Source organism: Melozone crissalis, unplaced genomic scaffold (assembly GCF_028551555.1).
Source record: "Melozone crissalis strain CALT ecotype California unplaced genomic scaffold, PUWL_Pcris_2 ptg000008l_1, whole genome shotgun sequence".
NCBI lineage: Eukaryota > Metazoa > Chordata > Aves > Passeriformes > Passerellidae > Melozone > Melozone crissalis.
Window position 1 is genome coordinate 3264957 of NW_026535786.1, and position 22451 is coordinate 3287407.

General features: G+C 41.8%; 2 protein-coding genes across 2 annotated transcripts; one reads left to right on the forward strand and one right to left on the reverse strand.

The window, feature by feature from the left end:
* The first annotated feature begins 897 nt into the window (after window positions 1-897).
* Window positions 898-7649, forward strand: VSTM5 (V-set and transmembrane domain containing 5). Its single transcript, XM_054269859.1, has 4 exons — window positions 898-1006; window positions 3994-4323; window positions 4419-4559; window positions 6093-7649. The coding sequence occupies exons 1-4, from the start codon at window positions 922-924 to the stop codon at window positions 6134-6136; spliced, it is 600 nt and encodes a 199-aa protein (XP_054125834.1). The 5' UTR covers window positions 898-921; the 3' UTR covers window positions 6137-7649.
* A 2803-nt stretch (window positions 7650-10452) lies between these two features.
* Window positions 10453-22402, reverse strand: MED17 (mediator complex subunit 17). The gene is made up of 12 exons (XM_054269847.1): window positions 22159-22402; window positions 21700-21866; window positions 21068-21287; window positions 19579-19715; window positions 19396-19480; window positions 18089-18241; window positions 17188-17318; window positions 15956-16140; window positions 15304-15441; window positions 14202-14319; window positions 12827-12986; window positions 10453-10879 (listed from the first exon to the last, which is right to left on the reverse strand). Exons 1-12 carry the CDS (start codon window positions 22388-22390, stop codon window positions 10674-10676), a joined length of 1932 nt encoding a protein of 643 aa, XP_054125822.1. The 5' UTR covers window positions 22391-22402; the 3' UTR covers window positions 10453-10673.
* Window positions 22403-22451: the final 49 nt, after the last annotated feature.

Genomic DNA, 22451 nt, shown 5'->3' on the forward strand with positions numbered 1-22451 from the left:
CTCACCCTGAGGAGCCTGCCCTGACCAGCACGCTGAAACTCCTCTCTTTATTCCACAACTCTACTAAAGAAAACTTGAGGAGAGGGAAATGCAAGGAAGAGAATGGAAAATCTGCAAAAAGGCTGATCCAGTGTGTAACTCTTTCCCGGGTCAGAGGGGTGTATACATATACAAGGATGCCTCTGAGGAAGGATGAATTTTCAGGACTGAGATGCTTTCATGTTTTCTAATCATGTTTCCCACTATCTCACACTGTCCGGTGCTTCTGAAAGAAGCACAAGGATTGCTGGGGACCTCCTCTGGACGATAATAGAAGGGAGAGAGGAGCACCTAGTGCGTGTGCCGGGTACAGTGGGATGGGAACCAGGTTCATTTTCCAGCGTGGTCACCTGAGACGATCTCTGGGGACACAGGGATGCTGCTCTCCAGCCTTCCCCCCATCCCTGTCTCACCTGCATCATCATCAGACTTCTTGAAGCAAAAAAAGTCAGTTTTAGCACCCTGAAGTGAAATTTCCCTTGCAGATGCCCAACCACACTTAAAACCAACCTCCTTGGCCAGATGTGCCGATCCCGGGCTCGGCTGCCAGCTCCAGGCTCCGGCCGGGCACGGCAGGGCCGGGCAGGGTTGCGCCCATCGCGCTCATTTCCCGGCTGGGCGATGGCCGGCGGCCGGGCAGCGCCTTCCCTTCCTCAGCCAATGGCATCTCCAGCCCGGACGGGAGATGGCGGGGTGTGAGCGGGGAGCGCCCGGGGGCCGCTGCGGGGGGAGCTGGAGCAGCCCCGGCGCCGCGGCGGGAGCGGGAGGAGGAGGAGGGAGAGAAGCGAGAGAGAGGCCTCTGGGGCAGGCAGCCCCCGGGCTCGGGCCGCGCCGCCGGCCCAGCCACTTCAATGCAACTCCTGAGGCATCGGCTTCCCGCTGATGGGACCGCTGCAGGGCCCTCGAGGCCGGAGCGCCGTCGTGGGGACCGTCACCCTCTGCCTGGCCGCCGGGTGGGCTCTGCAGAGTAAGTGTCCGGCTCCGTCCCTGCCTCCCCCGCTCCCTCCCCGGCGCTTCCCTGCTGCTCCTCGCCGCGATGCCCCGGCTCAGCCCCGGCTCAGCCCGGCATCCGCGGGCGGTGCAGAGCGCCCGCCGACCCCCGCCCGCGGCCAGAGCTCTACCCGGCCCGTCCGCAACCGGGAGCGGCTGGGGAGGGACGGGGACGGGACGTACCGAGGCTCAGGCAGGCATCGCTGCTCTCTCTCCCTGACACGGTCAGGGGAGGCTCGTCCCCGCCTCTGCCGCTCGGAGGGAGCGGGGGAGCCGAGCGGGAGCAGCGCCCCACGCCACGGCCTCACTCCGCTCCGGCAGGGGCGGCCCCAGCAGCCGCCGTGCCCCGGCCGCTTTTCCAGCGGCCGAGGGAACCAGGCGTGGAGGGGGAAACAACCCGGTTAGTCAGCCCGAGGGGTGTCTAACTGGGAAACGCGGCGGTGAGGAGGGCAGGTGGGTTCTGACCCAGCACCCCACGGGGGGTGGGTGGGGATGGGGCAGCCTCAGGGACCCGTCCGGTCCTGTCCCAGAAGGGCCTGAGGGAGGCTGCTGCCAGCCCCACCCTGGCCCGGGGAGCGGGGTGTCAGCGCCGCCAGCAAGTGTGGTTCGGTCACGGCGCTCCACCGAGAGAAGTGACGCGCAAGCAGGACACCAAAGGGTGGAGAAGCAGCCTGCAGGGTTTCAGAGGCCCGTGTCAGAGCTGTCCCCCAGTTCAGAGCTCCTGCTGGCCCCGCCAGCCTGTTTGATTCCCACTCACTGCCCAGCACACTGCAAGCCCAGCTGCGGTGCCGCGGCCAGGTCTGGTAGGCAGAGCCGCACTTCCCACCATGACTCTTGGCCAGGCAAATACTTTGGAGTAGAGCAGCGTGCCAGGACGGCAAACTCCGTGAGCTCTGAGCAGCCCCTGTATGCGCTTCTCCTGGGTGCGTATTTTACTGGGTGTGAAGGGGCTGGGTTTGGGAGCAGCATAGCAGTCATCTTCCGTAGGGCGCTGCATGTGGGTGTGATGTTTGCTCTCCAGCCTGGTGGATAGACTGGTTCAGGTGATCAAGGCACACTGCCTACTAAAAATGTTTTTGAATGGTTAGATAGATACTGCACTGCCTTTTTTAGATTTGCATACCAGAGAGGGACAGAACATGTTTGCAAATCATTTAATGGAAAGATTTTAGTTCTCTCTTTTTTACATTTATTTTGCAATTGCATATTCAAAACAAAGCCTCTAAAAAACATGAAAGGGTCACTGAGGGGAAACACTCAGCTCCTGCCTGGTCAGAAACAGTGGGAAAAGGCTTTAAATAAACACACAGACTAGAAAACAATTGGAACAATTTGCAGCGATTACAAGAGGTTCCCGGCTGTTCTGTTTCTGTAGCTGGCACAAACCTCGTTTTCACAGCTCTGGTTAGTCTCTCCTGCACACAGGCTGAACAGCAGACCACAGCTCAGCTGAGGATGCATTGAACTGCCCAGAAAGCATGATGTTCCTGCAGGGGGACTGGGCAGCATGAGTATGGACAATGCTCATGAAAGGAGAAGCCCAGGAATGTTATTTGGAAAAAGCCTAGGTCCTACTTGGTACCATAGATGAGAGCCTGGGAACTGAACTGGCTTCTTGAGCTCCCCTACCTTATCCTGACCAGCAGAGTTAGTGAATTCTGCTACAGATCCCAAATACACTGAAGTCAGGTTGTAATTCACCCATCTCTTCCATTTGTGGTGGATGTGGAGGGCTCTTATTTTAAGATTTTTTTCATTTTTTTTTTTCCCTTGGAGATTTTTTTCTTTGCCTTTCTTAATCATTCTTATCCCTGAAGACTCTGCAGAACCTCCAGGATCATTCCCAGGTGTCCTGCTTTGCACTTATGCAGTGTAGCTGAGGGTCTCATTTTCACTCCCCCACTCGGTTACAGACATTTACAGGTCAGCACTTTTTCATTTTGCTCTTGCAGTCAGGCTGTTCCCACAGTAAGGGAGTAGAGCAGCTGAGCTGCTCCAAGCCAAACCAGGAAAAGGCATTCAGCCTTACTGTGTGCTTTATCTGCCTTTTGTCTGCTTTGATTTTTGTGGGTAGATAACAGGATTTCAGTCTTTAGCCAAGGGTCTCAGACAAGCCATTAATCAAAAGAAAAAATGTATACCAGCTAAAACTCCAGTGTTGGTGTTCATCCAAATCTTCATGCAGAGACACCAAATGCAAGCAGAAATGATTGCAGTTAGACATTAAACTAAGCCGTCAGTTCAGTTTCACAGTGTCACAAACAGCTCCGTAATCACATCAGGAGGAAGCAGATGAAAATTAAATATTCTTTTATATGCATTTTTGCCCAGATATCATCAGGAACATGAAGTCCTTGGCTTCTCAGGGACTGCGTACCTTTGGATACATGTGATTTATCTGCACTGGCTTATTAACTGGTGGCCTTTAAGAAGCTGATATTTCTAATGTTCATTACACATCCTGAAAACATGACAGGGTCCCTGCAAGACTTCACATACTTATGCCTACTACATTCTTGCTTTTGAGGGATGGTAGTTAATGAATATGATAGATTACCTTGGACAACTAAACTTTCCATGTAAATGCAGGATTTTTAAAGGAAGCTAGTTACTGATGAACAAAAAAACATTGCTCAGTTTTGCTCAGTTTTGAGAAAATGTTATGCTTATCCAAAGTCCCTTTCTATGTGGGTGTTAAAACATTGAAACACATGCAAATACATGGCCACTATGGTGGAAGGATTTTTGCTATCACAAATTATAAATGTGTATGTAGTCTTCAAGTATGTATGTTGCTTTTATGGAAAGAAGAAAGAAGAAGCTATTGAAAAGCATAATCTATCCTCTCTTAAAACAGATTGCTGAGATAGGTAGGATGAATCACCAGGATCCAGAGGTCCCAACCTCCCCTGGACAGTTGGTGCAGCATCACCTCCAGACTCATCACTCTACTTTGTCTTTCAGCTCCCGGAGGAGTATCCTTAGTTGTCCCACAACCCAACATCAATGCAACAGTGGCACAAAACATCCTCCTCTCAGTTGAATACTCTTGCCGAGGCGTGGCCACCATTGAGTGGAAGCATGTGTCGAGCTGGGGCACCACCAGCATTGTTGAGTGGAGAAGTGGGAATTCTGCCAACATATCCACAATCTACAAGGACAGAGTGACTACTTTTGAAAATGGCTCTATACAGCTTCGGAATGTGGGCATGAGAGACGCTGGCTACTATTTTGTCACTGTAATGGAGGAGCATGGAACCAATGCCTATGGCACCATCATAGTCAATGTTTATGGTACAAACTAGACAGGACTTCTTGGCTTTAAACTCTGTTTAAGCATCAATCTGCTTGTATTCAATTTTATAATATTTTTTCCATTTTCCCTACAGAGATTATCTATGAAGATTTGCATTTTGTAGCAGTTCTCTTCACATTTCTTGCTGCAGTATCTGCCATTCTAACCTGCTTTATGTGGCTGTGTAATAAATCTCTGCATCTATTTCAGAAGAAGACAACACACAAACTAACAGGTATTTCTCTAAAAATGTAGTCAGGGTATAGGGTCTTCAAATCTGAAATTTGAGCCTAAAATTTGTAGCATAAAGGTGACAGATAGGGCCACTGAGAAACAAGACTGAAGGTCTCAGATCAGTTGTCCTGTTCTAACTCCTTACTAGCTGAGGCAACTGAATAACAGGTGTTTAGTTGAAGAACAATCCACAGGACAGCTACCTTATTTGTTTCACATTAGAAATAAAAAAATACTTCCCAACACTGCTGATTGCAAAACTTGGGGAGAAAAGGACAGAGCTGAAATAACCCCCCGTCAAAGGGCAGGAGACAAAGTCAAGAGCATCAGCAACTCTCTGAGTTCATATCAGCAAGGTGTATCCTAGGGGAAAATAATCAAATGACCCTCGGGAGTGGCCCCTATTTCAGTTCAATCATCATGGAGGATTGCATCTCCTCCTCTCAAACCCCCTCTTCATCTGTTCACTTTCGGTCCAGGTGCAGACTCCAATGAACACTGAGTAATATCAAAACCTGACACTGAAGATAACAGTCATGAAAAGCAGGTCAAGGGAACACAAGAGCTACACTGAAGGGACATATTAGAGAAGAAATTTCCAAGCTACTGCCAGGAATATTTGGCCTAGGCAGAAAGACAAGGTGCATGTTATGAGCCTGGGATCAAGCTCTTAGGCACATCTTTGAAATAGGAGGTTTCCTTTAACACTTCAAAATATTTGAGATGTTCATCTGCCTTCTTTGTAAGTGCAGATCCCCTCATGGTTTCTTGCCCTCTAAGTAAAAGATCTGTATTTCTTCTATGATAAGTTTTACATTACAACAAGCAGCCTAGCTATCAGTATTTTACTGGAACAACAGAGACACTCAAGCATCCTAAGATTCATGGCCCAGACTTTGTGTGAACTCTGCAAAACCTAATAGAAGAAGAAATTAACTTGGTTTGAGCTGCCTCTTCCTTTCTGTTGCTCTCATATGGCTCCTAAGTGTTGCTGCTGTTTTCATGGTGCATACACCACTCACTAGCTTCTGTAGCCTCTGAAAACTTGCCTATCATGCTAGAATATACAGGATTTTGTTTAGATAAAGCCTCTTCCTCCAGCTGAAGCCAGTCTTCCCACAGAGCTGAATTGAATAGACATATTCATTTAACATATGGCAGAGTTCAAGAAAGCACAATTCTAGAAACTTGTGTGATCTCCCAGGAGATGGTCCAAAGCAGAGACCTAATTTCAGCCCCAATTCTATCTCAGAAGAGCCCTCTGTTCAGAAGTCATGAAGAGAGATATATGAACAGTCCCTATGGACTAAGTTTTCTTAGTGCCTTTAGCCTTGTACTGGAAATCATCACTTTAAAGATTGTGAGAAGCTCTTTATACAGTTAAATATTTTGAAAATATGCATTTAAAACCTAATTTTAGATGAGAAAGCTTGAACTAATATTAAAAAGTTAAAAATGTCTTGGCACAGTTAATTTTGGAATGTTTGCCTTCCAATCCATTTGCCAATCAATAATAATATCCTTTCATTTACAGCAAGTACAACAGAAGAGATTGAACTGGAAACCATTGAGTGTTAGCCAAGGACTGTATCATAATAAAAATAACAATTCTACCTCAGGAGAAAGTGTTGGCCAAGAAAGCAAGAACAAACCTAGAAGGTAAAATGTTTGTGACTACTGCAGAAACATCCTGACTTGCAAAGTAATTAAATCAGCAGTGTCTGATGGAGCTGTTTCAACCTGTTAGGTTTTCAGTTCTGCTAGTCAAGGTCAGAGTAAAAAAGAGTAGGCTTTCATGCTGAGCATGAACACATTTTTGTGGCTAGCTAATAAAATCTAGAGCCTCTACCACTCTTAAAAACAACCAACCAACCAAGCCTCTAAGATCAACCCATAAAGGAAATTACCATGGTCTTGAAGGACACCTGCATTTTGGATACAGCAAGTCTCCTATTACAGAGTGGTCATTAGTATCCATCAACATAATAAATTAAATATCTAATTACAGTATTACATTAAAAAATTAATTGCAAGCACTGAATCCTGTTTATTGCACCTATGCTGCTGCTTTTGGGTGTAAGGAACTTCCTAAAGCTCTGAAGACAAACTGCAATTTTTCATGAGACAAAACTGACTTTGAAAGAACGCTGAGCTGGTCAAAGTTCTCCCGCTTGTGTTTCCCGCAGTTGTTTACACTGCCCCAGGATGGATGTTAACACACATTTTATGACATTACTAGAACAGGTGGTTGTACAAGGAACAGTGCAGGCAGGCACGAAAGAGAACACTGGCCATGAAGATTAGAGGGGTCAGATAAAACAGTGACACACATCACCAGTTGGGGTGGCAAAATACTAAACAGTTTTGTTGTAAAAGATGTCAAGTCCTTTGCAAACTTAGCCCAGTGCTGAACAATCTATCTGAGAAAAAAAGTTATAACAGCATGTCTTTGAAATACAGTATTTACAAATACAGTTCTAAAATTGCTCCTGTCGAGAAGCCACCTTTGCTTTCCCTATATTGTACGAAAACATCAAGTTACCCAACTAATGTTTTCTTGAATCTGCATATTGCACGGATTGCAATTCTCCACCTGTAGATCTGTGGGGTGAAATAACATTTCTGTTTGTCAGTGAGAAAGCAGTAAACTGACTGAGTTCCAAATTATTCTGTTTTGCTTTTGTAATGAAAATTTTGCAGTGTGAAATAAACTTTGAACTTGGAAGACATCGTGGACTAGTCTGCACCTGTAGATTGCCACGTTGCTGTTTGGGACAAACTGCTGCTACTGCCTTTTCCACACTTTGTCTCACTTGTTTGCAAAAGCCTTTTACAGGACAGGCTGACAGAGCTTTGCCTCTGGTCAGGGACTGGGATGCTCAAGTGCAGAGGTACTGTGGGCTCGATTTAGAAAAACATTCAGGGAATGTCTCACCAAGTGAGTAACGATGCAGGTAGGTGCCAAACAAGCCAAAGCATCTTGTGCTCAGTACCTTTAAACCATCCCACACTGTGCTGACCATCTGTAGTGCCAAGGGCCTCTCTCCCACTCATAAACTGAGGTACCAGATTCAGCTGTTTGCTCCTTCCTACATCTAGAACAGGTCAAAAAAGGTGAGAAATGAGGTAAGTATCAGATACAGCAGACAAGTAACAGTTTATTCCAATTCTCTGCTTTAAACTTTCATTGTCCATTTTTGTGTCTTTGAGTGAACTAAGCTTTGACAGCAGGGAAACTGTAAGTGCATCTATTTCAATCACCAAACTTGAATTACTTGGTAAAGTATGCTTATAGAATATGGAAAACATTGTTAGGGGTTCCTTTTGAGCCCTAAATCTTAGACTTTGAATGAATCTTAGACTTTTAAGGCAAAAAGTATTAAAGCACTTGGAATGTGAAGCTAGGTATTAGGCTGAGCTGAATACACAGCAGGTGCTCTGCCAGACTTAGGAATTACAAAAAGTGCAGCCTACACATAAAACCACTATTACCTGCTGACACTGACCTGAACACTGCAATTGCCAGAGGAAGTCAGCAAACATATCCAGACATGAATGACCATTCCAGTGCATTGCTGTGACTGCAGAGGTCACACACACATTTAAACCACAATGTTAGAAAGCTGGAAGGAAAGTAGGAAATGAACACTTAAAATTCTTCAGTTTAAAATGTACTACTACAAAAGAATTTTACAACCAGCACAGTTTTTCTATGTCTTTCAGCTTGGCTGAAGTCACTGCAACTTCAGGCACCCAATCCTTGGCCATTAAACCTGGTGCCAACCTCACTTTTAGGCAGTAATATCCCATATGAATAGCAGGGGCTCAAACAGTATTCAGAGAGAACATCCAGTACAGTTAACCTGTATATAGCTTTCTTTATAGACAATTCCTCACACAAAACTTTTACCCACAATTTAGCATGCTTACTCTACACAGGTAACGTTACTTAAAAAATACATTTTCCTGAAAATGCTGTTTGCCACTATGCATTATTAAGGTCAATATTTCAGGTACAGAATGTGAGGCTAAACTGTAGCAGTTTCTTGCTACTCTGGAGCATTTAAAGTTTTATGGAAGGTTGTTACAGTAGAAATTCAGAAACTAACAGCTGTTCTTACTGTACTTGTAAACTCCCTGTGGAACAACAGCAAATTTAATTTTGGAGCATTCTAGATGATCAAAGGGATTAAGGCATTTTACTTTTATACTTCAATTAAAGAGATGTCCAAGTTCACCAAATTGCTTTGGCAATCAATTGAAAAAGCCTTAATAATTCACTAATGTCATCATTTCATATTCAAAGATGCACTACCAAGTTTCAAGGCTATCTCTCTGTTAGATGTCTAATCAGTCTGTTTTCCAATAAAATTAGGAATCCCTGTGTATTCAACACCAAAACACTGACCCTCCAGATCTATGACTGATCTTGACAGATCTCTATGACAGATCTCTAATGACTCTTTTTTGATGTTGTTATTATTATTTTTTCAGCTAGACCTAGAAGTCTTGACAAGTGTTTTCATGCTAACATGCAGAGCTTGCTGTTCTGCAACACAGGAGACATCCTATTCAGGAGAGAAGTCCTGCAACCATGAGATTGTAATAGCTCCACACTGATCTGATTACTTGGTAACTAAGAACTTGATGAAAAGGCTATTGCTACATGCAGACCTGTCAATTTAGGTTAAGAACAATAAAGCATAAAGACATGTCCAAGTTTCATAGACTCATCTTCTAGTAAGAGATTTGTTGTGTTAGCAGGAGTCAGAACAGCCTCATCTAGTCAGATGCATGAACGCATGTTGGCTGAACTGTTCACCAAGAAACTACTCCCCCTCTGCCTGTAATCACACAGTGTTTGCTGGCACAGACCTGGCATCACAGGGCTTCAAGATCAAGAGACTTATTTTCAACTAGGGCTTTTAATTTTCATCAGTTGTCTTGGGTAACACATGAGCACCTGAAAGAAAAACCCTTTCTCTCTCTTAGTTCAGTCACACAGAAGCAAGTACTTACAGGAACTGGAACAAGATGCTCCATGCTGGCCAACACCAAGATAAGTACAAGAACTGCTTTGGACACCTGCTGAGCAGGAGCTTGCTGCTTATTTTCCTACGATTATGCTTTATACTTGAAAATACAACAAAATAACAACTGTCACCATGGAAGTGTGATGCTCAATTTGATCATGTTTATGTGCAAGAAGTTCATATATATATATACAGACAGACACCTCATAAGACAATACAGACATGAATATGAACCAGTTTACACAGACAGGTTGCAAAAAGACCCTTAGCACTTAAGTACCAAACAAAATGAAAGCTTTGTTGAACACCATACTATGTTTCAAGAAGGCTAAAATTACAACCAAAACTATAAAAAAGTGACTTTTTTGTTTCGAAAGAACTCAAGAGAGCTGATATTCGGGAAGATATTATTATTTCCCTGGATAATAACCAATCATGGAGAATGCAGAAGGAAGACCCAGATGCTCAAGTGTGGAGGTTCACTGCATGAGAGTTATGTCCTTCTATAGAGTCACTAAGTCACAAGTCACCCACGAACTAAAATTGTCAGAACTTTGCCAGCCAAGTAAGGCCCTTTCCTCTATATTCTTGTAAAAAACAAGTTCAAAAACAAGCAAGTAGTCAACATGACACAGGCCATCAGAGAGGAAAGACTTTGCTACAGGCAGTGACTTTGTAACACTCTCAAATTAAACTGCTAAGTAAACATATTTCTCAAAATAAAGGAGTCACCCAGAATCCCCGTCAATGTACAAAAATTCCAACTCAAGAATGCATCAACTCAAGGACTACCAAATTTAATTTTATAAACAAAAAATACATTAATTACTCATCTATGTCACTCAGGACACAGCAAATTTCAAAAGATACAGCTGAAAGGAACTTTTACAAAAAATGGTATGTATTTTATATGCCACCAGAAAAGGTTTTATTACAAATACCAAAATGGTTATTTCTGTACAGGAAATAAATTTGATTTTGCTTCCTTGTATTGGCCCATAGCTCCCATTTCCCTTTGCTGCACTGGCAGTTATCATTGCACAGAGACACCTCAAAGCCCTCAGAGAGAGGCTGATGCTTCACTAGCAAGGAGTTAGGGCAGCCATGAGGAGTTCCATCTTATACACAAAGTTCCGCCCTTCCATTTTGTTCCACTGCACCTCCTTGAACGGCCCCCGGAGATGATTCCACTTGCTGTCCTGCAGGACGTCGCCCTTGGGGAGATCCTTGCACTGGCTCCGTGGGAACTGAACCATGACTTTGCTGCCGCTTTCCGGGCCGTTACGGACTGCGGGGAAAGGAGATCTCAATGAGCACTTTTCCACTGGAGGCATTCCTCATACTGAATATTCCTCCTGGTGTATTCTATACTTTACTCCTCCTCAATTCCAAACATGCTGAAAGCAAACAAGGGAACTTCTCTTCTTTTCTTTCTCAAAGCTTTTTCTCTGGGTTTTCTCTCTCATCTCCCATATCTCTATGATTTTGTTGCTTTCACACTGCAGGTTCTTGGTTAGCTCAAGACAGAGAAACTTTTAATAAACCCCAAAATATTCATCTAACAAATGCATTTCTTTTTCTCCAATGATGCCAGGAAGGGCAAAGGCTTCATTGCTCATTCTTTCTTTGGATGTATTCCCCACTGTTCTATTGAAAAACATATTGTTTCTAGTGGGTTTCTCTCTAAGAGACAGGATCTAAGTCATTAGGCAGTTAATTTTAATCACAAAATTCTGTGAGACTAATGGAGGGGTGGTGGTGCTTCACTGGCTTGGATGGGTTTCTATGTTTTCATGCTGGGGACTGGTGTGTGTTGGCTTTTTAAATGAACAGTTAGAGAGGTACCACCTAGCTTTTCCCCCATCTATCAAGCTAACCTTCTATAAAGAGATAACTATCAGGCTGATTGAACATAATTTCTCTTTCACAAATTGACGCCAACTACTCCTCATCACCACGTTCTCCACAGTATGTTTGGAGAATTCTTCTGAGATTATTTTTTTCCAACTCATCTTCCCAGTAATTGCAATGAGACTGAACAGACTGTAGTTCTCCACATTTTCCTTCTTGAATACAGGATGTAACATCTGCCTTCTTTCAGTCCTCAGGAGCCCTTCCTGAGCCTGGCCTTTTAGGATCAAGAGTGGCCTTGCAGTGACATCAATCAACACCCTCAGCAGTCATGGATATATATATCCCACCTGGTCCCATGAACTTGTATATGTCTAAGTCTGTTCAAAGGTTCTCTAACCTGGTCTTCCACTACTGAGGCTGAATCTTTGCTCCAAAATTTCCCACGAGTCTCACAGATCCATAACTGACGACCAATCTTAAGACCAGAGTAAAGAAGGTACTGAGTACCTTGGCCTCCTCCATGTCCTGTGCCACCAGGTACTCTCTGTTTAACAGCAGTCCCACATTTTCCCTAATCTCTCCTTTGCTGCTGACATACCTGTTGAAGCTCTTCTTGCTGCCCTGTACATCCCTCACCACATTCCTGTCCTACCCTTAGCTTTCCTATCCTTACCAATGCATGCTTGGATAACCTCTCTATATCCCTCCCAGGACAACTACTTATAAGCTCTTATGTCATAAGTTCAGCCATGGGCTCCTTGTTCATACACACAGATCTTCTGTCACCTTTGCACAACTTCCTGAACATTAGGAATGACCATTCTTGAGCTTGAAAGAGGTGACCCTTGAAAACAATAATTAAACAGCATTCCTGGACCCCTCTTCTTTCCATCCCATAGGATCATATCCCATAGGATTCTTTCAAAAAGATCCCTAAAGAGCCCAAAACTGTTCTCCTTAAGTTTGGAGTTGTGATCCTGTTGTTTATCTTGTTCCCTTCTCTCAGGATCCTGATGGTTTCTGTAATTGCTTTTTTCTAGGCTAATAATAATACATATAACTAATTATCTATAATTATATATTATAAAAACAAATATTTATATAATATTTATCAAAATAAGATATTGAAAAAATGTATTAATATAATACATACAATTTTTCACAGTAACTCTAAGAAGTATTTTCAAGCCTGTGTAAATTAAATCAGGTTTATATTAAGTGGCTTCCTGGGCAAAGTGTAGATTCTATTTAGATGTCAATTCCATACACAAAACAGATCGTATGTAGATTTTTAAAGCATACTATCAATTTATAGCAAAATATTCTACAAACATACATGCTCTCAGAAAGATCTGAGTTCTGTTTGCAAGAGGGAACATACCTGAAATGGCATAGTCTCCATTTGGTGATGCTACAGTTATTGCTGATGCATTGCCAATGCTCTCCACTGGCCCCAGACCAACGTGGTTACTGAAACTCAGCACATGCCAGCCCATAACTTTTGCAAGCTGCTGAACTGCATGTACTTGGTGCTGTGACATCTGCAACATAACAAGAGGTTTGTTTTCTGTTCAATATTTGCAGACCATAGAAAGAATTGCTTATGTAGTTTAGCAAGTCTGTTTTCTGTACAATAACTACTTATAAAAGTAATTTTAAGTTCTCTACTTTCAGAGAGCTTTTTTTAATATGATGGTAGAACTTTGTATACATATAAACAGACACATTTAGACTAGTTCCTTCACTGAAGAGAAGACCACTCTCTTACACAGTTAAATGATTTTTTCGTTGGTATATGCTCTTAGCCATTTTATTTAAATGACACTATCAATTTACAAAAATCTTTATTTAGATCTCAGAAAATTAGTTTGTAAACAATCCTCTATTTCAACAGAAACAAGACTTCTGCTGTAAAATATATAAAAATAAGAGAAAGTATTAGCAGAAAAAATTCAGAAAAAAAAGTTGAGGTCCTCGCATGCATGCTTATCTCCATTAATGCTCAAGTGTAAGCACTGAGTTCTAACAGCTTAGGAGTTTAAATGCTACTGTTTTCCTGTATCATGACTTAACCCTTGTAACAAGGAAATATCCAGCACCATTCAGCAGTTCTCTGTGAACAAGTCTGACAACACTTGAGCAAAAAGACACGACCTCAGCAGAATCTGTTTCAACTTGTTTTCTGTGTCATGGAGTTTTATGTAACTGCAACAGGCCAACCACTGCTATTAAAGACCTGTATTTGACTATTTATAATGCATAGTGGGGAGATTGTTACTTCTGAGTAAAACCAGCAGGTTGCTCTAAGCAATTAAGAAAACAGAGTTCATTCAAGTATCAGCTGATTTAGTAACAACAGATGTAAAGTGAGCATTAACAGACAATGTTGAAATGACAGTAATTGTGGGTTCATTAAAAACTTAGCTACAGCAAGTTTCATATATAGAATACTTTATTGTCTGCTATGATTACCACTGACTTGTTTCTCCCATAATGAGCAGCATAAAGAAATGCATTTTAAATTGGAGGGAAAAATTACTATGACTACTGACCCTAGTTAAAAATGGCAATATATTTTAGTAACAGTTGCTAAAGACTCTACACAAACATAGTGAAAATTCAGTCATCCAGCTTCCCTTCTCCACTATCTTAATTTGAACTTTTTAATATTTTCTACATAGACGAAAGTGAGATTCTAACTTCTTTCTGTTTCCCAAACATCACGAGAAAGGGAAGTATAAGATACGTGCGTCTACCTGAGATAAAAGGAAATCCTGCAGTTCTTGCTCTTGATGAGACAATGTAATAACTCTTCCATCTCTATGCACAACTCTGATTTGTTCAACTCCAATGTTCAGCTGTAGTTGAATGGATCTTTGAAGACAAGATCCATATTTATTCAAAAAGCATTAAAACGCTTAAGAAAACAGGAAACTAAGAACACAGAATCCCACCCAATCATTGACAGGAATTCCTAAGACAGATGCAAAGCCTACAGAATGGGACAGCAACTCCAAATATTCCAGTTTCATCAGTCACCACAATAGCTGCCTCTATATGGCGGGTGACATATTCTGTGGCATGCTCCCAGACCTGGCCTACCATTTGTTCAGGTCACGGAAGCTTCACAGCTCCCTGCCCGCCCCACATCCAAGTTTCCTTCCAGTTGTGCAGGGGAAAATGCTGTGTTCTATGCTACAGACAAAACCTGGGCAGCTTATGTACTCTGGGATAAAGACTGGAAATGCACCAATAGTCATTTGCCCCACAGCAGGTTGCCCCATACTGTGGTCACAGCCAGAGAGCACTGCTCTAAGAAAACACTGTTGATGCATTAATGAATTCACTGCTGGTCAGTCTGCAAGCATTTATTTCTGGAACATCAAATCTCATATTTCAGTAACAACATGCATAATTACTGCATGAATTACAGGAGTTGCACATTTTAGTACATATGCAACCAAGCCAGGACTGAGCAGATTAGCTTTCGATGACCGGACTGGAAGTTTAGAATCCAGCACCATCAAATGATACTTTGTATTCAGTCATCTCTAGCCAAAGGAAATTCCCCGACCCCGCTACCACTAAGTGTCCATTCTCATCTTAAATTTCTTCTTTGAGAGAAAACTGTACTAATTAAAGATGTACTAAAGATATCTTCATTAAAGGGTAAAGTGGGTGACATTTTCTTAAGGTGACTGTTCATCCTACAGTGAAGTCAGAAAAACAAATACACACAAATAACAGACTCCTACTTGTCTGTCTGAAGAGAATCTAAACTTTTAAAGCACAACGTAAATACACGCTGCCTTTGCTTAATGCCTTTACAACTAAAAGGACATGCACTCTCATACTTACTTGCATATCTGCTCATATCCTTGAGAAGTTATTAGAACTTTAACACTGGATTCATAAACATCATTGATATTGGACCAGTGAGCCTGAATCTGAGGATCCTCAATCCGACTCGCCAGACTGTCAATGGTTCGAGCAGTTCTAGAAGATAAAGCCATATTCCACACACAGTAATCAGGCAGTTTGTGCTGTTATCTTGCTCTCAGGAAGCAAGGAGGTTATTAGATTTAATAGAAACATGTGGATCAAAATTCCATTTCAGCACTGCTCTGGTGCTAATGAAGTACAGTTTATTCTGTACATTTCTCATACATTCTGCAGCACAATTGAAGTGGTATTACTCAGTATTAGCTACTGCACTGCTAAGAATACTAAAAAGGATTTATGCACTTTGAGATAAGTAGGGACAATTATCAGCAGCTTATGTTGCAACTGTCACAGAGATCTCAAAGAAATCTGGTATTTTTAGTTTTTACTAGCTGAATGTTGTTTTCTCATATTTTTTCATAATTTTTTTCATAAATTTTGATTCTTAGTACTTACAAAAAAAGACTGTTAACCATGAAACAGCAGCTAGTTTTAAAAACACTTAAATAGACAATTGTATTGTATGTAATGGTACATGGTACTGTAATAAGAGTATCTCGTGACCCACCTTCGTCTCAAAAATATATGCTTTGCCTGTTTTATGATCTTTTCCAGAAGTCCTTCATTCGACTGTAAAGAACTGATTTCATTTTTATCAAAAGCCTGGGGCCCTGCAAGTCTCATCCTCTTATGGCCAAAAGGTGCACTAGCTGGATGTGGCATCACTGTCGAGCTCAGGGTTTGCTTGTGACACTGCAACAACCAACAGATGTTATAAAAGGAAGGCACCAAATAATGTATCTGCAGGAAATATTATGTATCCTACAATATGTTGCTTTACATCAGGTTTTTTGAGTGTACATGCTTTCAGAAAGTGCAACTTTTTAACTTTGTCAGCCTGACAGCACTTTAGAGACAGTTCTTCATACTTTGCTTCCTCCATTTATGTGTCTTTCAAACCTTATAGAAAGTAATTAGAAAAAAAAAAGTGCTAGCTAACAGAAATTTGGAACAATGGCAGTAGTTCCAACTAATAAGTCTTCTTTATATACATCTATGGAGATAGAAAGAATGGTCACTTAAAAATAAAGGAAGTATTTTAGACAAAAAAAAATTGAAGCACAGAAAGTTTTAGCAGTATGTCCAAAGTAAAGGAAACCCACAGGAAAGGTGGGCACAGAACAAAAGCTTCATAAACCCTAAATGTGTTTAAAACACTGGACTGTTCCACATGACTGCATGACTTGCAGAGCCATGCTCTAAGGAGGTGAACACTCTCTGGAACATAGTTTCAATTCTACTTAGAGATGAAAAACTGGGCTTCTTTCCTGAAGAGAGATAACCTCAGCCTCATACCCTAGGTTATGCTAGATTATTCAAGAATCCAAGATGCTGAAGCAGAGAAGTGGACATTCAAATAAGCAAAGCTATTATGGCAATTGATTGTTCCTTCATGAGGGTATGGCTGACCAGATGTTCACTGGCAGGGCTTGGTAAGCATTATCAGACACAAAAAAGGGCAGAACTGATGAACTCTACTGGAAAAGCTTTGCATGGCTTTTCTGAAGTGAGCAGCCAGGTCTGAGGTTAAGTAAAGAACTAGCATGCCATGAAAGCATTAACTGGAACTCCCAAACCACCCACACCCATGGAAACCCAAGCAGCAGGCTGCCTTCCACAAACGGATGGAGAAGGACTGGCCTCTAGTGGCACTTGGCTGTTATACCAGGGCCACACACTGGGCAGCAGGCTGAACCAAAGCCCAAAAACTCTTCAGTACTTCAGCCATATATGCAGTACCTCTCTGATAAGTTGATGCAAATTATGTTCCAGAACATAGAGATGATCCTCTGGATTCTGTTTTTCAGAAGCAGCCTTTTGTGACTTTTTATCATTGGAAGAGTGACACAGAGAAATAGACAGCTGCAAACCTGTACAAAGCAGATGGGAAAAAAAAGATTTTAAAAAGTGAGCACTGACAATTTTCAAGATTGCCACTGAGAACTTCTTCACGTTTTATACTGAGTAGTTTAACAACAAGTATTCACAGTATCAAAGAAAAATCAAAGAATGATGGTGGAGAGCACAGCACCAAAGGCAAGTAAAACTTGATATTCACTGAAGTGTTGACAACTGTGAACTCACCAGATGCATTTCACATCAATTTCTATGACTCAATCCCACACAAAAAGAAGTCCCCAGGACCCCATTCCTTTCTCAAAGAAGAAGTGATTAAACATCACACACATTTTCAGCAATCCAGAAACATATTCTTTGCATGATACAAAGGGTTGTGTACCCCTTGTAAGAACAGAGGATTCACCACTGACTGTGAGCCACCTTTATGCTGTTTAATTATCCTCACTGAAGAGGCTTTTAGGCTTTTGAGGACTCATAAACTCAAGTCTTAAATTTCTTCTTACACGCAATCCAGGAGCAATGACTTATGCTCAGCTCCAAACTGCAACATGCACATGGCATTACATCTGACAGTTTTAAGTGCTGCTGACAAAAAACAACCACAAAGGAAAACAGAGTACATTAGAAACGACTATGCATTAGCTGAAATTCTGTTTCTCAAAACCTTTGAAAAATCAAGGAGTTTATTTTTTCTTTTGTAAGGACAGAGCGTTAAAAAAGGTGACATCAATCAGTATTTAAGGAAACAATTGTAGGCTAAGCATCTTAAAAAGCTTCCTACCTGGGAAAGGCTGGGAAATTATCTGATTTTTCACTACAATGTGAGGAATCTGTGATTTAATTTGAACAGCTTCTCGTGACAGCTGGGCAAAAATTTCTTTACATAGAAGAACATTCTGTGCAGTCTCCAACTTTGTCTGCCAGTGTGCAGAACCTGAAAAGTATAAATCAATGTTTGCAGGAGGGAAGAGCAAAGAGAAGCCACCTGTTTGTTCAGATGCCAAATACTATGCAGTAGCCAGGTGTAACCACTAAGATAAAGCAGTCAGTGCCTTATACCCAAATTGAGTATTATCAGAATTTTATCTCAGTTAAGCAAGCACTTGAGGGTAAAACTAAAACTAATTTTGATTCAATTTTACACATTATATTGCACACATTGTACATGTATATTGTGAAGTGCAACACCCTTATGGAACAGTGTATTACATTCCCATTCCTTTTGTGAAGGCCTCTCTTTATGAATCTCTGCTCCTTAAGTTTTAGTTTACTTTCAGTGATACTTCTGGCTTTATTAAATTCACTCTATGATGAACTACCCAGTAATGTTCAGTGCATGTATGTGCTTTCACAGGGTTTACAGGCCCAAAATTCTTGGGAGATTCTGGAGTGAGTAAGCACACAAGCTGCATAATGTGCCCTCAATACCATATGAAACACCTCATAGTACAGCACTGTCTATGTTCAGGACAGCACCAGCATCTGTATCAGACAACTGTGAAATAAAATCCTGCCAGTTTATTTCTAACTTTACAGAGTAAAGGATGGCTTTTTAACCCAAAAGTTTACAACTTCACATACTGGCACATATTAAAAGAATCAATGTAATTCATTTATTATGTGCCAGGTGAGCTGTTGGTAATTAACACACAGACCACCAGAGTTTCAGATCCAGATAAAACATTTGAGCAACAGACACAAATGATGCATTATGGGCAGAGTGGAGAGTGAACAATCACTAGTTCAGCTGAATTAATAGGATGTAACTGACTGAAACACAACACCTTGGTTTGATTTCAGTTATGGGCTCAAACTTTTAATGTCTAACAAAAGAGGCACCAGAATACTCAAAATACAACCCTAATAATTCTGTTTCAGAACTGAATAAACACATACAAAAAACTGAAGGAGCATGCTTTGAAAGCATGATTTCCAAAGCCCAGGCAGCACCCAAACAGAATATTTCAGTTTAAATAAAGGAAGTCTTATTCACTTTTCTTCCCAGATGTATGCTGAAATTTTCAAACAACCATCATATGCAAATTCACTCCTTGAGAGCATATTCCTAAAACAACATATGAACCGTACCTGGTTTTGATTTTGGCAAGGGTCTTTTAAAGAGATTGACTGTCCCGAGGTCACCAATGTCTGGTGCTTGTTTTTGAATAGAGACCTAGGCAAGAGGGAACAATATTTAATGTTTATTCTCTGTTGCAAGCACACAAATCTAAAACAAAACTCCACTAGGTTATTAAGGTTTTTCTGACAAACCTTGATGTATGCTGATCCCTCTAAATCACTTGGAATTTGAACATCCAAAGGGCAGTAATCGTCAGGTATTTTTTTATCCAGGTCAATGTCAGTGTTCTTTATCACCTCAAATGTGCCATGATGAAGAAAAAGGGAGCCTGAGGAAAGAAGGACAAAGACATACACATTAAATATTGAGCACCTTCTGCAAATAAAAAGCTCATATTTCTGTTTTGGAAGAATATGTAACTCTGAGTCTCCAAATCTTCAGATCTGCACTTGAGTCACATTTCTTAATGACTTCTTAAAAAAACCCAGGTAAATAAGAAAGCTTATGCCACTGTACCAGCATGTCAATCCTCCACTGTGCAAGGTGTAATATCTTACAGTAAGTTAACACAGAGTATTCAATAATTATGGGAGGAAGCTGAGAGTTTTTTGAAATTGAGTCATTAGGTGCAAGGAAGGAGAAAAAAGGAAAAGATATTTGGTTGAAAAAAGACAAAAAGTAAATGTGTGAAGTTTTGCAAGCAGGTAGTTAAAGGTACAACATCCTTATTGATTTAAAGGAATTGTGATGATGTTTGCCTAGAAATCTTAAAACTATGACCCTGTTCTGACTGTAAAAGGTAACTTCATAGGCAGTCATTAAGGGACTGATAAAAGCAGATACCCACATCTGTCCTAGTTGTATATCTTTTTCATTCAGGGCACAGTTCACCTAGTTCAGGGTAAATCAACTAGAAACAATACATAGCCTGGGGTACATCTACAGCTTTTTCATGAATAAATCTCAATTTGTCCTTCCCCTCTCTCACCAATGCCAACAGGAACCCAACACATTTGGTTCTGATGCCTGCTTTGTACCTACATCCTAAGTTCTGTGTGATCTGTATTCACTTTGTCACTCCATAACGGCCTCTAGAACCCTGGGCTGCTCACTCCCTTTAAATGTAATCCATGAATTAAGGCATATCCTCAGCATCACTTCTCAACTGTAGGAATAATAAATATAATAATCTACCTTCAACATCACTCTTTAGTTTAATTCATACCTGGTATGAATTCTGGGAAGCAGGGAGTGAGACATCATAAGCCTTTTGGGTCCCTTCTAACTTGAGATATTTTGAGATTTTCTGATCTTTGATTTAAAAAAAAAGTAACCAACTCTTCGCTTTTTTTTTAATGCTTTACACACCAAATGTAGATAAAAGCCAAGGATTTACAAAGTCTGCCCATCAACTGATCAGCTACATTGCAAATGCAGTATTGTTTTTCTGAACAAATTCTTAGTAAAATACTACAGTTAGCCTTTAAAATCACTTTCTGGATTGAAGATGCCAAGATATTTTTGCTGATACTAAAACAAGAGTTCTCCCTTTATAAACCTGTCTCATAAATAAATTCACATTGAAATAATTTATTAAGATATATTCCATCTCTTTTTCCAGTTACAAAAAGACAACTTCATAAAATATCCCTTCTTGTGAAAAAAGATCCTACTGTTTACCTGCACTTCTGTAGCTCAGATCACCAAGAATTTTATCTCCCACTTTTCTCAGCTTCCAGTGTTGTCTCAGTCTTAGCAGTTCAGAGTTGAAGTCTCTTTGTCGCTTATTTTCCTGATTTTCAGCAACTGATTTGGATAATCTTTCTGCACCTTTCAACAGGATCTGAGCTGCTCCAGCTAATGACTTCTTTTTTGAAATCAGCTGTAGAAACTGAGGATTCTAGTACCAAAAACAACAATAAGATACTTGCACTTTATTCACGAAAGATGATGATGATTATTATATTATATAATTTTAATTAATATTTATTTATTTATTATTAGTGGAAACTAACAGACAGTGACTGATATGCTGTTTTTGTTGGATGTCCAGTAATTCATTCAGAATTACTTTCATACCACCATTATACAGTTGGAAGTAGCATTTTGACTTAAAGCTTCAGCAAACAGGCTTCTGAAACTGATCTCAACTCCCATCTCCAGCCTTACTCTGACCCTCAAAGCACTGCACTAGCACATCAAAAGGAACATTTTGATAGATTTTGTACTGATCACACGTGAAAAAGAAAAGTCCACAGGAATAAAATCTTCAGCGTCAAGCCACACAAAGTGCTCAACTAGGTACAACATACTTGTTTTGGAGGAAGGGGATCCTGCCCGACTGGATCTAGAGTCATGAACTTCTTATCCTTCACAATGCTAAGAACGTCATACAACACACACATCTCAGTCAAGGCACTTCTTAAGTTGTTCCTCACTGAATCCCAAGGCCAGAGGGATGGCTGGAACTTTACCAACCCTAAAAATAAAAAAAAAGGAAGGAAAAACAAAGGACATTAAAAAGGTACGTGTAAAGCTGATTTTTGAACCACAGGGAGATCATAACGGCATGAAATGATGCGGTGTTGATGCGGTGTTGTCTTTCCCTCTCCAATTTACTGGGGCTGGGTCACGAACACTGTGTCCAGCCCCTGGGGGAAGGCAGGCCAGGCCCAACCTCCCGCGGAGCCGCAGGCCGGCACCGTCTCAGCGCGACGGGCCTCCAGCAGCCGCATCCCGGCCGGAGGGCTCGGGCTCCCGGCCCTTCTCACCTTCCTCATCCTCCGTCTCGCCCGCCTCGGCCCAGGGCCGGCCCGCCGAGCCCGGCTCGTCCTCCTCCGAGCCGGAGCCCTGACTGAAGTCGATGCGCTGCGCCAGGCGCGCCAGGTTCTGGGACATGGAGAGCGGCTGGAGGTAGGTCTCGCTGCCATCCAGCCCCACCTCCTGCACCTGCTTCTCGCACGCCGACTCGATGCTGATGCGCACGGCCGGCACGCCCGCCATCTTGGAGCGACCCCCGCCCGCACTCGGCAGGGGGCGGGCCCTGCAAGGGGCGGGGCCAGCG

Bases quoted from the DNA above. Each gene is read 5' to 3' on its own strand.
- VSTM5 (XM_054269859.1), top strand. From the start codon at position 922: ATGGGACCGCTGCAGGGCCCTCGAGGCCGGAGCGCCGTCGTGGGGACC. The intron at 4,324-4,418 runs GTACAAACTAGA...TTTTCCCTACAG, and splicing joins CATCATAGTCAATGTTTATG to AGATTATCTATGAAGATTTG. The intron at 4,560-6,092 runs GTATTTCTCTAA...TTTCATTTACAG, and splicing joins GACAACACACAAACTAACAG to CAAGTACAACAGAAGAGATT.
- MED17 (XM_054269847.1), bottom strand. From the start codon at position 22,390: ATGGCGGGCGTGCCGGCCGTGCGCATCAGCATCGAGTCGGCGTGCGAG. The intron at 21,288-21,699 runs GTATGTTGTACC...TTTTGGTACTAG, and splicing joins ATCCCCTTCCTCCAAAACAA to AATCCTCAGTTTCTACAGCT. The intron at 17,319-18,088 runs GTAGGAAGCTTT...TGCTTTGTACAG, and splicing joins AATTTCCCAGCCTTTCCCAG to GTTTGCAGCTGTCTATTTCT.